Source organism: Cynocephalus volans, chromosome 9 (assembly GCF_027409185.1).
Source record: "Cynocephalus volans isolate mCynVol1 chromosome 9, mCynVol1.pri, whole genome shotgun sequence".
Classification (NCBI taxonomy): domain Eukaryota; kingdom Metazoa; phylum Chordata; class Mammalia; order Dermoptera; family Cynocephalidae; genus Cynocephalus; species Cynocephalus volans.
Genome location: NC_084468.1, coordinates 112,627,155 through 112,644,595, shown reverse-complemented (window position 1 = coordinate 112,644,595; position 17,441 = coordinate 112,627,155). Strand labels below are relative to the sequence as shown.

Genomic DNA, 17,441 nt, shown 5'->3' with positions numbered 1-17,441 from the left:
AAGAGATGAAAATAACTGAAGTGTTCTTCAGCTGATGCATAGATATAGGGGGATGTGTACACAATGAAATATTATTCAGCCTTAAAAAAGGAGATCCTGCCATTTGCCACAACACAGATGAAACTGGAGGACATTATGCTAAGCCAAATCAGCCAAATACAGGAAAAAAAAAAAAAATACTACATGATCTCATATAAGGAGTCCAAAATCAAACAAAAAAAAAGGCTGGCCCTTAGGTCAATTGGTTAGAGCACAGCCTTGTAACACCAAGGTCAAGACTTCAGATCCCCATTACAGCCAGCTGCCAAAAAAAAAAAAGGAGTTGAATATAAAGAAATGGAGAACAAAGGAGTGTTTACTGGGGGAGGAGGTACAGGAATGGGGAGATGTAAGTCAAAGGATACAAAGGTACAGATATGTAGGATGAATCAGTCTGGAGAGCAATGAACAACATACAAACTATATTAATAATATACTATATTAGGGATTTTTGTTAAGACAGTAGGTTTTAGGTGCTCTGGCCACACACACACACAAAAAGGGTAACTATATGAGATGATGGGTACATTAATTTGCTTGATTATCAAAAGCATTTCACCATGTGTATCAAAACATCATGTTGCATACCTCAAATATATATAATTTTTTTTAAAAAGTAAACCAAAAAGATAACTCTGGATCCTGTAGGGTAGTCAGATGAAAGGATGGACACAGGTTAGTAACTTATTATAATAAACCATGGGAGAATGATGGTGGCTTTTACAAGGTGACAGAAACGGAGAAGGTGAGAAGTGGTTAGATTCTGGATATACTTTAAAGGGTAATGGATACAATTTGCCAATAAGTAAGATATGCAGGTTGAAAACCAAAGGAATCAAGGGTAATGCCAAGGATTTCTGACCTGTGCAACTGGAAAGGAGGAGTTAATATTTAGAGATGTGGAAGTCTGAAAGGAAAAGTGCTTGGGTGGGTAGGAATTCAGAACTTGTATTTTGGAAAAATGAAGTTTAACATGCTTAAAAAATATCCAAGTGGACATATTGTCTACATAGTTGAATGTTTGTCTGGAATAAAGGGTGGAAGTCTGGTCTGTACATATAAATTTGACACTCAGTACAATGATGCTATTTAAAACCCATGAGATTAGATGCTATTACTTGAGGAGTTACTGAGCATAAAAGAAGAAATTTGAGGACTGAGTCCTTAAGTATACAAATTTTAGAGGTTAGGAAAATGGTGAAGAACTAGCAAATGAGACTACATGAGGCAAAATAAGAACTAAGTGAATAGTGTCCAGGAAGAAGAATGTTTAATACAGAGTAATTAATTTGATCTGATGCTGATGTCAGGTAAGATGAGGATTGATTTGACCCTTCTTAAACATGGAGATCTCTGGTGGCACTATCAAAAGCTGATTTGAGGAGTGGGGGGCAGAGTCCTGTTTGCAGCAGGAATAGGGGATAAACAGGAAGATAGATATTGAAGACAGTGAAAATAAATACCTTCTTTATGCCTTAAATTCTATTTTGTAATAGCAATACCAACTCTGTTTATTAGTATCATTCTTTTATACAATTTTCAATTCTTTACCTTTCAATCTTTCTGTGTACTTATGACATACAAATAGCATAGAGCTTAATTTTCTTTAAATCCAATCTGAAATTATCTTTCAATCTGAACATTGATCTATTCAACATTTCTTGTGATAGTAATATACTGGACCAATTTCTATCTTCTTAATTTTTGCTTTATTTTTCATTTTTTTTCTGTTCATATTTTTTTAAAACTGAAGATTACAGCACATAAAGAAACATTAATAAATGTATATATACACTTAAAAATAGGGGGAGTGGGAGGGCAGTTAGTGAGAAATTGGTTAATAGAAAAAATGATTACGTTCTGTAATGATGAATGTGCTGATTATCCTGATCTGATCATCACACATTGTATAAAGGTATTGATACTCAACTCTGTACCTCACAAATATGTATAATCAATTATGTTTCAATAAAAACTAAATAAAAAGAGTTTATACACACATACCCACCAACTAGACCAATACATAAATTCCAGATGCTAGCAAACACATGTGCAGACTTTCCAGATGGAATTCCCCCATTCTCTCAGGAGTAAACCACTACACTGAATTTTTATATTAATAATTCTTCTTGCTCCTTTTCATGATTTCTCTGTGCTACGCATGTATCTGTGAATTTTATACTTTATGTAATGGCATTACATTAAATGAACTTCTTTGTGTCTAGCTCATTTAATGACGAAATCATATTTTTAGATTAACCCATTTTGTAACATGTATTTTCCACTGCTGTACATTTTTCCTATGTATGAATATACCACACCTTATAATGTACTCTAATATGAGCAATTTTTAGTTTTCATTTGCCTTTTTCTATTATGAACAATGCTAACAGCAGTAAATGTTCTCTTAGTAAACATTTGCAAGAAGTGAAACTGCTGAGTTATAATATGGTATGTCATTGTGGTTTAAAGTGATAAATCTCAGCAAAGATAGCATCTTTTCATATTTATTGGCCATTTGTTTTCCTCAATGTGAAATTCCTGTTTATGTTTTGTTTACTACTTTTTCTATTGATGTTTGCCATTTTTCCTATTGATGTTTAAGGTTTTAGATTTCTATGATTTAATTCTTTGTTAATTTCACGCAATGCAAAAATTCATCTCCTTATTTGTGACTTTCATTCTCTCTGTGATGTGCTAAGGAGCATAAATTCTCAATTTTAAAATATGTAAATTTAACAAGACAAAAACCCAGTAATTTGGCTGAACATCCTTAGTGGGACACCCTAAGAAATTTAAAGAAAGTTTAAAAGTATTAAGTTTTTAAAAATTTATAGTTTAAAAGTTTAAAAAACTTTAAAGATGGAACCTTTCAATATTTATATCATTAAATTAATACTGTTATTCTGAAACTATTATATCATAGGTTAAGCAAAACAATAATTCTTTTACTGTAGTTAGAAACAAAGATTTTTTACATGTAAATAAAAAGCAATTCAAATAAAAAATCAAACAAGTTAAAGTTAAAAACCTATAAATTTGAAGAGAAAATATCAACATAAATGCATAATATATTTTTCTCTTTAAAACATTTTCTAGCTCTTTCAATTAAAAAGGCCTAGAAACAACAGCCGACTCAGTAGCAACTCTAGTACTGAGAAAGCTCAACATTGTGTCAGCTGGCAAATGAGAAAGTTAACGATCTAATTCCATTAATACAGAGCAAGGAAATGAAAGGTGAATTAGGAGCTAAAAGTTGATAAACTGATAACTAGCACAAGTATCAACAGCAATAATAATTATAATAGAGTGAAACCCATCTATTATACTTATTAGTTTATAATGATAATTTAAAAACAAAACAAACAAGAAACCAAACTTCACTGGTCACCTATGCAGGATATTAAGGAACCAACCAATTACTTTGAAAACTAGTAAACAAAGAAAAAGAATTAAGCTTTCATTCCCTTTTCTGTAAGAACTCTATCTCAGGATAAACAAATAGTCAATTCAGGGAAGTTCTCTTTATGGAAGTTCTCTTTATGGAAGTATTCTCTTTATGGAAGTATAGTAAATTAAGAAGGAATGATAAAAAATAGAATTATCACCATTTTGCAACCCCTAGTGAAATAAAAGCTTCACTCAGTGATCATCAATGGCTGCTCACATCAGTAAAAGGGAGACAATAGAACATTAAGTGCCTCCTGGTAAAAGTATTCAATACTACATATGACATTCTTGCAAAAATTTAAATCTCAATCCAATCGTGCCTCTATATCAAACTTAGTTACAGAAAATTCAGGACTAGATAACAGGCTTAAATGTAACTATGGGGATGCAATCAGTAAAATTCAGAATGTGATAAACTATAGGAAAAACAACCCAGCTTCTTCAGTAATAAATTTCAAGGAACAATAAATTGTAAGGCAGAAAAATAGTATGAATCTATAGACTAACAGAGATTTTGAAATGTTTGGATCTTATGTGGATCCTGATTTGAAGAAACTGAAAAAAAAGTGATGGATGAGGAAATATGAATACTAAATAGATATGTGACATTAAGGAATCGCTGTCAATTAGACATGATAACGGTACTGTTATTTATATAAGAGACAGCTCTTATATTTTTAAAGACACATATACTGAAATATTTAGGGATGAAAAATATGAATATGATTGGAAGTCTGTTTCAAAATAATACAGAGAGAGGCAGAGGGAGTGACTGGAGATGAAACAAAATTGGGTATGAGATGACAAAGTGTTAAAGTTTGGTAACGGGCACGTAAGGGGGTTCGTTATACACAATTCACTCCATTTCTGTATATGCTTGAAGTTTTTAAGTCTTTTTTTTTTTCACGCCTCAGTACTCTGGAGAGATGTCTTTTTTTTTTTTTTAAACTGCCTTCAGGAAGGACTATAACAAAATCAGTTACATTTGCCTGAAAATGTCAGATTCAATTTATGAATCTCCCAAATGTACTTACATTTTCACACAGGGCTGGGCCTTAAAACAAAAGAATGACTCCAGTGTTGTATCCTAAGGATCAGCAAGTCAGTGTACATTTTTATTTATTATGGGAAGAGAAATATTCCCAACAATCTCAAAATCACATCAGATACATAAAGAACCAACCAATTTTGCCTACCTCTAAGTAAGCATCTGGTTTTGAGCATGATCCAGTCTTATAATAAATGACTCCTAGGTCACCTTTGTGATTACATGCCTATTCAGGCACAGTTGGGGTAAGGTGGGATGCAAACTTTGTACATTTACTACAAGGCTGTCTTACAAAATTATGAACTATATTTTCAAGTCTCTAAAACATTCTGAAGTTCACCAAAGGATAAATAAAAGTTGAGTTTTAAAATTCTTGTATTTTAACAGATACCTAACATTTTTCCACAAATAAAAAAGGAGCAATCTTTTAAAACACTTTAGAACTGCTTTAATTTAACTATTCAGACACTTGTACAAAAGCAGATTTACATACCTTGCCTGGACTCTGAAGGTGCTACAGGAACTTCTTGGTTTGACTCAAAAGGAAGTTCAGGTGTTAGGTTTTCAAACTGCTCTTTACTAATGAGATTTAGCTTCTTAAAGTTCTCAACTTCTTGCTGAAGCAGAATGGAGGAATCTAATTACTAAACTGGCTAATAGAGTAACTAACAGACAATTGATACCCACCTCAAAAAATGAGCTCTTAAAACAGGAAGTAATTGCAGCAGAGTAAAAAAGATGTTCTAGTGAAGAATCTAGCATTATATTTAATAACAATTAATATTCAGAGTCTAAAAGAAGCATAGAGAACCCTAAAATATTATGAATATTTTATAATCAAAAAGGAATTATAAGCATATATACTAATCATTAACTATTTGTTGAGCATTTACACACAAGATCGCCAGGGTATTAGAGAGGTTACAAAGTAATCTAATATACGTTCCCTACACTTAGGAAATTTATAAATTAGACAGAAAGAAATGTACACATAAAAACCAATAATACTAGGTAGTATATGAAAAGTGGTATTTGCTATAAGAACTGAGATCATCTGATTGGACAAAAGCAGCTCTTAAGGATGAGAATTTAAAGAAGGGGAAAAAGCATCTTCGACTGGGTAATGTGAGCAAAGATGAGAAGCTTAGAAAAAGCAATGTGTTTATTAGAAAGTAATTAAGTAAATGAGAAAATCTGTGTAGAACCAGTAGCAAGAAGGCATGATAATAAGGTTGAAGAAAGCTACTCGAAAACCTTTATTTAATATCAGATCAAGAGATTTTCACTTCATTTTCTAGTAATGGGATACATGTGATAGGTTCATTTCGAAACCCCTTTTAGTAGCTTAGCAGCAAGAAAGCTCAGTGGGTTTGAATTGTTAGCTCAAAGGGAGAATAGGCCCATCCCCGCCTCTGGGGCTCTGGAGGCTCCCCCTTTCTATTGATACATAATCACTTAGATGTTCCCCGACCTACAAATATGTAGAGCATTACAGAGGTGGAGGCCATTCTCTATGGACAGGTCATTTGGCCATGATGCATGAAGACCATGCTTGACCTAAGCTACAGGATAACGAAAGAGTTTGACGGACTGCTTACACTCTACTACTTCTTGTTAAGTTTTCCCCAATAAACTCTATTATCAAATCTACACTACGTGATGCTAATGGATACATGACCCATTAAGAGGCAACAACCAAACAGGGTGTAAGTAGGTTACAAATATATATATATATATACACACACAAGTATATATATATATATATACACACACACAAGTATCTATATATATATATATATATATATATATGTATGTATGTATGTCAGATGAAAGCAAATTAAATATCATTACAAGACAGTTGTAAGCTTGCTTTTAATGGCTAACCAAAGAATCTTATCCTGTCTAAAACATGAATAACTTGTCAGATCAGACTATTCATTAGCTCTTGTTAGCCTTGTAGACTATATCTATCTTCTCTTTATTAAAGTACCTTAAATAATTACTTCACCTCTTGCCTCCACACCAAAATAACTTCCTCAAAAGTCTTCAATAAGCAATTTAAGCTAAAACAGAGTCATTACTCACTGTCCCTTATATTGCTAGAGAACTTGCTATTAGCAACTCTCAATTCAATAAACAACTATTGTATGCTTACCACATGCCAGAGATAAATAACACAATTCTACCTGATGGGAACACAAATAGTGTTTTTGTTTTGCTTTTAATTTTTTAAGCTAATTCATTAAAGTATCCCTCTCACATTCTTTCTCTCACACACATATACAGTCGGCCCTATGTAAACACAGGTTCCACATTTGCAGATTCAACTAAACGTAGAACAAAAATATTGGAAAAAATAAAACAAAAACAACAACAAAAAAATACAAATTAAAAATACAGAAAAAAATACAGCACAACTATTTACATAGCATTAGGTATTATAAGTAATCTAGAGATGATTTAAAGTATATGAAAGGATGTGCATAGGTTATATGCAAATACTACACCATTTTATATAAGAGATTTGAGCATCCCTAGCTTTTGGTATCCATGAGGGGTCTTGGGGATACTGAGGGACAACTGTATACACACACGAGAGAAGTGCACAAATCACAAGTACACATCTCAATGAGTAGTCAAAAGTAACAGACTGTGTAACCACCATTCAGGTAATGTGCTTACTAGCTTTATACCCTAGGGCTCTCTTCATCCCCTTACCATCACTCCCTCCTCTCTATCCCCAAAAATAACCAATATGTTGACTTTAACACCATAGATTCATTTGCCTGTTTTTGAAATGAAAATCAAAATGAAATCATAATGTATGACTTCTTTCATGCAAAATTATGTTTATGAGATTCGTCCATGTAAGTATATGTAACTACGGTTTGTGCCTATAACAGAGGTCAGCAAAGGAAAGCCCCCAAAGGCCAAAGTCTGTTTTTATAAATGGTTTTATTGAAACACAACCACAATCATTTGTTTATATACTGCCTACGGCTGCTTCATTGCTACAAATGCAGAGATGAGTAGTTGCCACAATGTATGGCCCACAAAGTCCAAAATATTTACTATACAGCTCTTCATAGAAAAGGTTTGTCTATCCCTGCTCTATACTACTGCATGAATGCACCACAATTTTTTAAAAAATCCATTATACTGTTTGTTGATAAGCATTTGGGTCTTTTCCAGTTTACGGCTATTACAAATAAGCTGCTATAAATACATTTCTACAACAACTTCTTTGGTGAACAGGGACATACATGAGGGTGGGGAGGGTATTAACTTAGGAGTGGAATTGCAGAATCAGGCACTAAACTTATATTTAACATTATTAGAAAATACCAAACAGTTTTTTATATATCTGACCCTATTTACATCCCCATTAGAAGTATATCAGAGTTCCTATTACTTTACATCCTCACCAACACTTGGTATTATCAGTCTAAAAATTCAGCCATTTGACCAAGAATAAACCCTAATGTTAACTATGGACTTTGGGTGATAGTGATGTGTCTATGTAGGTTCATCAGTTGTAACAAATGTACCACTGTGCTGGGGGATGTTGATAATGGAGGAGGCTATGCATGTGTAGGGGAAAGGGGTATATGGAAAACCTTCTTCTGCTTAATTTTGCTGTGAACCTAAAACTGCTCTAAAAAATAAAGTCTATTAAAAAAAATATATCTTTAGCCATTTTGAAAAAGACCAAACTATGGATACCACAAGACATTGGATGGATCTTGAGGGCATTAGGACTGAAAAATACTGATCTCAAAAGGTCACATGATGTATGATTCCATTCATATAACATTCTCAAAATGACAATTGTAAAGATGGAGAACAGATTAGTGGTTGCCAGGGGTTAGGGATAGAGGAAGGGAGGCAGGTGGGTGTGACTCTAAAGCAATAGCATAAGGGAGATCTTTGGGGTGATAAAATAGTCCAGTGTCTTGATTGTGATAGTAGTTATATAAATTTACACATGATAGAATGGCATAGAACTATACATATACATTTGTGATAAGAAATGTCTATGTCTTGGTTCTAATATTGCACTATAGCTATGTAAGGTGTAACCTTCGGAGGGAAGTGAGTGAAAGGTACATAGGACCTCTATGTACTATTTTTTGCAACTTCCTGTCAAAAAAATTTCTTTTAATGTAGCTATTCCAGTAGGTGTATGTTTTATCTAATTGTGGTTTAAATTTATCTCTCTCTGATTACTAATGAGGCTAAAAATCTTGAATACATTTGTTGATTTGGATAACTTCTTTTGTGAGGTGACTAATTCCATTACTCTATTTTTCTACAGGGTTGTCTTTCTATTATTGATTTTTAGTGTTCTTTATAAAATGTTGTGAATATCTCCTTATACTATCTAACTTGCCTTTTCACTCTCTTATGTCTTTTGACAAAAAGAAGTTCTTCATTTTAATGTAGTACAATTTATCAACCATTTCTTTCATTGTGTTATTTCCTGTTTAGTAAACTTCCCTACTCAAAGACCATGGAGATATTGCCAGTCAGTTTTTGCCTTATGTATTTTGAAACGATGTTATTAGATGCATATAAATTTAGCACTATTATATCTTCTGGGGTAATTAAACTTGTTATGATTATAAAATGTCTATCTTTATTCTTCTTGCCTTAAAAATCTACTTTGTCCTGCTGCCACACGAAGCGCCCCAGGTTCTCCTGACCTGGGGTGGTGGGAGTCCTTGGGCCTCAGCCACGCCCCCCTGACACTCACAGCCAGCCCAGCAGTGATCGCCAAGCCACCCTGACACCTGCAACCAGCCCAGCAGTGACCATCAAGCTGCTGCAGGAAGTGCCCCAGGCTTTCCCAAGCCAGGGTGGTGGGGGGCCTCAGCCATGCCCCCCAACATGTGCAACCAGCGATGACCACCAAGCCACAAGAAGAAGGGCTCCGCATTCCTGAGCTGGGACAGTGGGGGGGCGAGGGCTTTTGCCACACCCCCCTGACATCTGCACCCAGCCCAGCAATGGCCAAGCCACCACTGGAAGCCCCCCAGTCTCCCCTGTGGGAATGAGGGGGGTGCCACAAGTTCAATCCCGCTCCTCCTCCTTCCTCCTTTCATCCCATTTACTTCTCCTTTCCCCTCTCCCCCATCCCAACTGCTCTGCAACATCCTAAAATGTAAAAAATATTAATAAAACTACATTTTCTTTTTTTAAAAAAATCTACTTTGTCCTATAATCAAGTTATACCAGCTTTGCTATGTTTAGTGTCAATATTTATTTAAATCTACACACATATTTACCCTTCCCATTGCTCTTCATTCCTTCCTGTATCTCCAAGTTCCTTCCATAATAATTTTCCTCTGCTGAAAAATTCTTTGTATTTTCTTTAAAGCAGATCTGCTGAAAATAAATTTTCTCAGTTTTCATTTGTCTGGTAACATCTTTATTTTACCTTCATTATTACACAGGTTTATTGAAAGATTCACTTCTTTAATTTACACACCATAAAACTCAACTATTTTAAGTGTACAATTTGATGATTTGTTTACCTTTATTCTTGAATATTATTTTCCCTTTCTTTCAGCACTGTAACTACATCATTCCATTGTCTCCTTGCCTCCATTATTTCTGCTGAGAAGTTAGCTGTAAGTCTTGCTATTAATGCTTATAAAATAATCTGTCCTTTTTCTCCAGCTTTTGTTAATTGCTTTCAGCAGCTTTATAATGATGGCCTTGATGTGCTTTTCTTTCTTTGGAGTTTTCAATATTTGAATTTGTGCCTTGCTATCTTTCATCAGTTTTGGTAAATTCTCAGCCATAAACTCTTCAAATACACTTCTGCCTTATTCTCTCTCCTCTCCCTTTAAAGAATCCAGTGAAATATATATTAGACCTTTTGACTGTATCACCTATGTCTCTTACTTTTTTTATCTTTTTGCTCCATGCTTCACTCTGGATTTTGCTTTTGATCCATCTTCCAGTTCAGTAATTCTCTATTCAGCTGTACTGATCTGTTAAACATATCCACCATTCTTTGTTGTTATATTTTTCAGTACTGGAATTTCCATTTAATTCTTCTTTACAGTTTCTAGTTCTTAGAATAAGAATTCTCCATCTTATCTCTCTTTCTTTTTTTAAAATATTTTTTAAAATAACTAATTTAAAGTCTGTTTGATGAACCAAATGCCAGGTTAAGGAAAAAATAATAATAAAGTCTATTTGATAACTCTATTATCTGGATCCCTATGAGTCTGTTTCTATTTTCTGTTGTTTCTTTTGTTTTTTCTATCACATCACCTTGTCCTCTAATTTTCCTGATTATTTCTTGAGGGCTAGACATTATTATTGAAAATGTGAGGCCCAGGATAATATTTCCTTCAAAAAGGACTTGTTTTTGCTTTAGGCAGATGGCTAGAGGTATCAGCACATAGATCAAATAAGGGATTAAACTGATTAGTAGCTGACCCTACTGAAAGCAGGTCTTTTCCAACTCACCCTAATTTCTAGAATGTACCCCTTCAGTGTTCCGAAAGCCTGGAACATTTACTGGAGATTCCCCTCTGGTTTCTAAACTCTAATTTTTGTCCTCCTAGTCTCCTGAGTTAAAAAAAAAAAAAAAAAAAAAAAAAAAAAACTATTTTTAGCTCTTAATTGCTTCTTCTGGAACTGGCAGAAGGGAAAAATGAAGTTCTTCTGAAACTTTTAAGAAAAATGAAGACCCAAATGTCAGCCAAATTTCTCCAGGCTTCCTTCTTCTTCCAGATTTTGACCACATGATTTGTTAGTGTTTCATTAGCTCTACTGTGCCGTCACACAGATTTTTTGAAACCTACTTTTTTTAGTTGTTCTAAGCAGGAGGAGTGATCTGAATTACCTAGTCTACCACAATTGAATGCACAACAAAAGCCTAATTTTTATTTTTTTTTAAATGAATTCATACCTTGCCTTGTTCATAAAGGGACCAAAGAAACTTAATAATCTAGTGGATAAAAAAGATTTGTAAACAAATTCATTACAATTCAGTATGAATTAAAAATAGGTACATATGAGGTATAGAAGTAGAATAGGAGAGTGATTTTTCTGGGGTGGATGAGCATAAAAACTATAAAAGAAGTATTTCCTAGGAGAGTAATATCTGAACTGGATTTTTCTATCAAAAGGATGAAAAAGAATTTGGCAAGTAAACAATGTGAAAAGATATTGCAGACAGAGGAAACAGCACATGCAACTTGGTACTTATGGATATGAATTTTAAAGCTGAGAGCAGCAGCACAGTGAAGATATGTATGAGCCAAATCATGAATTCTTGTCTGCCAAAAAATTTGAACTTGATCCTGCAGGGGTAAGAAACCACTAAACAGCATTAAGAAAAATAAGGAAATAGTGAGATTTATATTTTAGAAAGATGTAGGACAGCATTCTTTGCATTGAGATCACTTAATTGAAAATAATGTAAGCCTCAAATTGTCAGTGGCTATTCACTGTTGCAACATGGAGAAAGCATGACTGAAAATGTAGCTAACACAAAGAAAAAGCAGACCAAAGAGGGGTAAAGGAAGGCAAAATCATTCTTCAAAGTTTCACATAAAGCCTTGCCTGAAAATAGGTACTGTTTCTTGGACTTGTAGTAGTAAATTCCCTTATTTGCTGTATTAATCCATTTCTGTTGCTTTTAACAAAATGCACGGAACTGGGTAATTTATAAAGAAAATGAAACTTATTGCTTACAGTTTCAGAGGGTGAGAAGTCCAAAATCCAGGGAATACATTTGGCAAAGGCCTTGGTGGTGGCAACAGTGATGGCAGGGTATCACATTGTAAAATGGAGGAGCAGAGAGAAAGACAGACTCTTTGTGCTCCCCTTTTAAAGCCCTCAGAACCACACCCCTGACCACCATTTTTAATCCATTCATTACTGCATGGTCCTCTCAATCTAATCACCTCTTCAAGGCCCCACCTTTCAATTACCATAATAGGATTTCCCACCCTCAACAGTTACAGTGGGGATTTAACTGTGGTGGGACATTCAACCCAAGGCATTTGCTGAGAAGAAAAAAGAAAAGGGGAAAGAAAGGAGAAAAGCTTACTTTGGAAAGAGTAAAGCTAGAAAGAGAAGGGACTAGAGCCAAGAACTTACTGAATAAATGCTGTAGAAAGATGACACATGGCAGTAGATTGGTTAGGAAAAGACTGACAAGACCTAGTAACTGCATGCTGGAAGTTGCTGGAAGTTACAAGAAGTTGATGGGGATTCCTCAGGCAAGCAAACAGCATAAAAATATATATATAGGAGACAGGTCTGAGGTAGGTTTTCTTTAATTTTTTTTAATGGGAGACCATGTAAATGAGATGCCTATAAAACTTGAGACAGAAAACTAGAAAATATAATAGGCTACTTGTTATATAGTTCTAGAGTCTCACAAAGACACTAGGGAATCATTAGCATGTAGTTAATAATTAAAAACCTAGGAAAAGATTCTATCATTTGTGGACAGGTTATCAAAGTAATAAGAGAAGTAACCCAAGAATAGAACCAGGGAAGACCACATTTAAAAAGCAAGGAAAAATTACACCCTTAAAAATGGTTAAAACGGTAAATTTTGTGTTATGTATGCTTTATCATAATAAAAAAATACACACACAAAAAAGAAAAAAGGCAAGCAGACCACCGTGCTGTGCCATAAAATATGAAAGTGCTACACAGATAGGGACATACGAATCATACATAGGAGCCATCTTGAGAGGGTCCTAACCTGACCAGATTTGAGACATTTTGAACATCAAAATGAATAATGACAGAATGGATAAGAATCCATACTGTCACACAAAAAAATTAAATTAAAATATAAAAATAAAAAATGTAGTGGAGAGGTAGGGTCTTGATTACATAAGAATGCTAATTAAAACAGAGAGAATAACAGAAATAGAAAATTATGATCTTATAATATGTGTAATAACTGCTTCAGGTAAAAATCATCAATTGAAGGGCCAGCCCTGTGGCTCACTCGGGAGAGTGAAGTGCTGGTAGCACCGAGGCCGCAGGTTCGGATCCTACATGGGGTTGGCCGGTGTGCTCACTGGCTGAGCGTGGTGCAGACCACAGCGTGCCGAGGGTTGCAATCCCTTTACCGGTCAAAAAAAATCATCAGCTGAAGCTAAAAAATTGAATAGAGACTGTTGGGGAACACAGTTTCGAAGTATCACTCCAAAGATCACTTATTAATTACAAAAAGGAAAAGGTACCTTTATAATGAAGAAGTCTGGTAGACGCCATCATAACCAAATGACCAGATAATCAATTCTGACATCACCAGCTCTGTAAGTGACACCATGTGTCTCCTGAAGTGATGCACTGAAGAGGGCACATCACCTATGCAATGTTCCTGTCAAAAATATTTAACCTGAAGCTAATCATGTGAAAAATCAGGCAAATCTAAACTGAGGGATAGAACCACTGGCTTGGATTCTTCAAAAACGTCAGTATCATGAAAGGCAAAAAACAAAAGATTGCGGAACTGTTCTAAATGAAAAAGTATTAAAATTATATAACTACAAATGCAATGTGTGATTCCTGGGCGGAGGTGATTTTGAAAAAAATAAAAAGAAATTATAAAGGACATTATTGAGACAACTGGAGAAATGTAAATATTAACTGCATATTCAAGAGCATTCTATCAAAGTAAAACTTCCTGTGTTTGATAATCAATTATGTAAGAGAATGCACTTGTTTTTAGGAGATACATGCTGACGTATTTACAGAAAAGTGACCTAATATCTACAACTAAATCTCAAATGGTTCAGGAAAAAATACACATACATGTTATATATGAGTATGCTTCAAAAAGTTTGTGGAAAAATGGAATTGAAAGACAATGCTAATCTTTCCATGAACTTTTTGAAGACCCCTCATACACAGGCACATACATATTATATAAAAAGAGAAAAAAATGTGTTAAGTTGTTAACAATTAACAATTGTTGAATCTAGGTGAACAGTATACTGGTGATCCTTATGTTCTTGCAAGTCTTCAAAATAAAGACTTGGAGGGAATAAAATAGATGTGTTTTAGTCCGTTTTGTGTTTCTATGACAGAATTACCTGAGACTGGGTAATTTATTAGGAAAAGAGGTTTATTTGGCTCACAATTCTGGGACAGCTGCATCTGGCGTGGGCCTCAGGCTGCTTCTAGTCATGGCGGAAAGTGGCAGGGAGCCAGCGGGTACAAGCCGATCACATGGCAAGAGAGGAAGCAAGAGAGAGGAAGCAAGCGAGAGAGGAGGTGCCAGGGTCTTTTAAACAACAAGCTCTCATGGGAACTAATAGAGCGAGAACTCACTCATTAATCCCCCCTCTCCCAGGGAAGCATTAATCCATTCATGAGGGATCCGCCCCCATGACTCAGTTTCCAACACTGCCACATTGGAGATCAAATTTCCATGAGTTTTGGAGGGGACAACACATCCAAACTACATCAATAAGTATTACTGATATGGAAATATATTCATAACAATAACATTATGTGAGAAAATTACATTGTCTTTCAAAAGTATACATTTATCTGCAATTCACATTGGCATGAATAGGGGGAGAAGAAGCTGAAGAGCAAGGGTATCTCCTCAGCCACATTTCTTGAAAGAACCCATGATGCTTAAACTTTCTCATCTCCTATTCATGGAAATGTAAATACAGTCTGGTGGTAGGTACAGGAGGGTAAAATGGATTTTTTTTTTTTTTTTTGAAATGATGAATATGATCTTAGAAAAGGTAAAAAACCAATGGAGAGAAAGATTAAAGCTACAGTTGAGACTGAATATGTCCCTTCGTGGGTCATAATCTCAAATACCATTTACTTTCTTGGCTTCAGTGAAATTCTATATAACCACTCCTATTTTTCTTCTGACAACCACTAGCAGACTTCCTTTCTTCATTGCTCCCTCTCTTCTGCTCTTCAATACCTTGAAAAGTTCAGTCATCTTTCCAGCTTAAATCCTCTCTTCTATACTAACTACTCCAAAATCTACATTTCTGGCTTTCTTATCTCCAGGATTTAGAAAGACGATAAAAGACATTTTACATGAATAGATACCATGACATCAACTCATTTGCAAATTTGATCTCAATATCACTCTCTCCCAGATTTTCCTTGTTAACGTTTCTGTCACAAAGTTACCACAAATTGTTTCTTTAAAATCTCTCACCAATTTTGACGCTTCATTCTCTCAAAGCCTAGAAAGTATCAGTTGCTAATGAATGTATGCTGAAAATATAAATACTACCCCTTTTGTTTAGTACTTCATTTCACCCTTAGATTATTATAAATAGGTCAACTCAACCTCTGTCTTCCCCTCCTCTGATGATATAGGCTAACGCTTCATTTAAATTAAACCTTGTTAAACCACTATTTTAGTCATACTACTTCCTTTAATAAGAACTGCAATTGCTCCTTATAAATTCCTATATAGCTTTCAAGTCATTTTACAATCCAGTTCCCCCCCAACAATCTTTAGAGTACCATAGTGCTAACATTTGACTTACAAAAATTCAATTACACTTGTTCAGCAATAATGATTTTTTTTAAATGTACTAGCAATGCAACTGCTATTCTACTCAATAAATGTAATCAAACATTAAAATGTTAATGTACATAAAGAAAATCTAACAAAAGGATATATACATTTTGATAATGTCCTGAAAAGTAAAATGCCCAAATAAGTAGTTTCGCCATACCCTTTCATGTCTAAAAACAGTTAAGAACCAGAGAAATACTGACTAAAAGTTGAAAGAATTATCTTAAAAATCAACCTCTAAAGAGAAAGATGACCATGAACAAGAAGAACCACCAAGTTAGAATCCTTATAAATTTTCAAAAGTGAAATTCTTGAATATTTTATAAATAAGATCCTGCTGTTATTACATACATAAGTTTACACATGCATATTAAGGCATAGGACTATGCATAAAATGACATATATTTTATTGGTGATTTCTGAGTTAAGAATTTGGGAGGGGGTAGCAGGCGGCATGGCTGGCTGGTACAGGGATCCGAACCCATGATCTTGGTGTTATAAGGCTGTGCTCTAACCAACTGAGCTAACTGGCCAACCCAATACCTTATATTCTCTTCTCTGCTCCTGCCCAATCATATTCCCCATTACACCAACTTTAGCAAAGATCATTTCTTAGCTGTTCTTTTGTTTCCCAGCTTTGGAAGTATCCCTCAGCATTACATTTCATTTCCCCTGGTTTTGAACTATATATGAATAAAATCATACTGCATATATTCTACAGCTAACATTCACCAAACTTTTAAAATTTTTTATTTTGGAATTTTTCTAACATATGAAGGTACTTCCAAAAGTTTGTGGGAAAACAGAATTGGAAGATAATATAAATCTTTCCACAAACTTTTTGAAGCATCTTTGTATACAAAAATAGAATAATATAATGAAGCCTTAGATACCCATCACGTAGTTTCAACAATTATCACCATTTTACCATTCTCTTACTTGATCTATATTGGCATTGTTTTTACAATCATCACCATTTCTGTATCTACCATTAACTTATTTCTCTTCTAAATACCATACTATTATATATAAAACCATGATTTATCCATTATACCGTTTTAGACATGATACGGGGCTATTAGATATAACAATTTGCATATATGTCTAATAGTGCACACATTCAAGTTTCTCTGGAAAAGATACATACACATATGCATACATATACATACACTTAGGAATGGAATTGATGCTTGTTAGTTAGACATATGCATGTATACATATATACATGTGGAAATGGAACTGATGCTTCTTAGGATGCATAAATGATCAACTTTAATAAGGAGTACTAAAAGATGACTGTAACAATTTAATCTAACATCAACAATGGTGTGTGAGTTCCTGTTGTACCACTTT

General features: G+C 34.4%; 1 protein-coding gene across 7 annotated transcripts in view; it reads right to left on the bottom strand.

The window, feature by feature from the left end:
- Positions 1–17,441, bottom strand: part of LARP1B (La ribonucleoprotein 1B) — a 109,884-nt gene that overhangs the window by 30,326 nt on the left and 62,117 nt on the right. For 6 of the 7 annotated variants that reach the window (XM_063107901.1, XM_063107902.1, XM_063107903.1 and 3 more), the window contains one exon: positions 5,031–5,154. The exons of the other annotated variant lie outside the window; for it this stretch is intronic. In XM_063107901.1, coding sequence (XP_062963971.1) covers positions 5,031–5,154 — 124 coding nt within the window. The remainder of the gene's footprint in view (positions 1–5,030; positions 5,155–17,441) is intronic. 7 annotated transcript variants of the gene reach the window in all.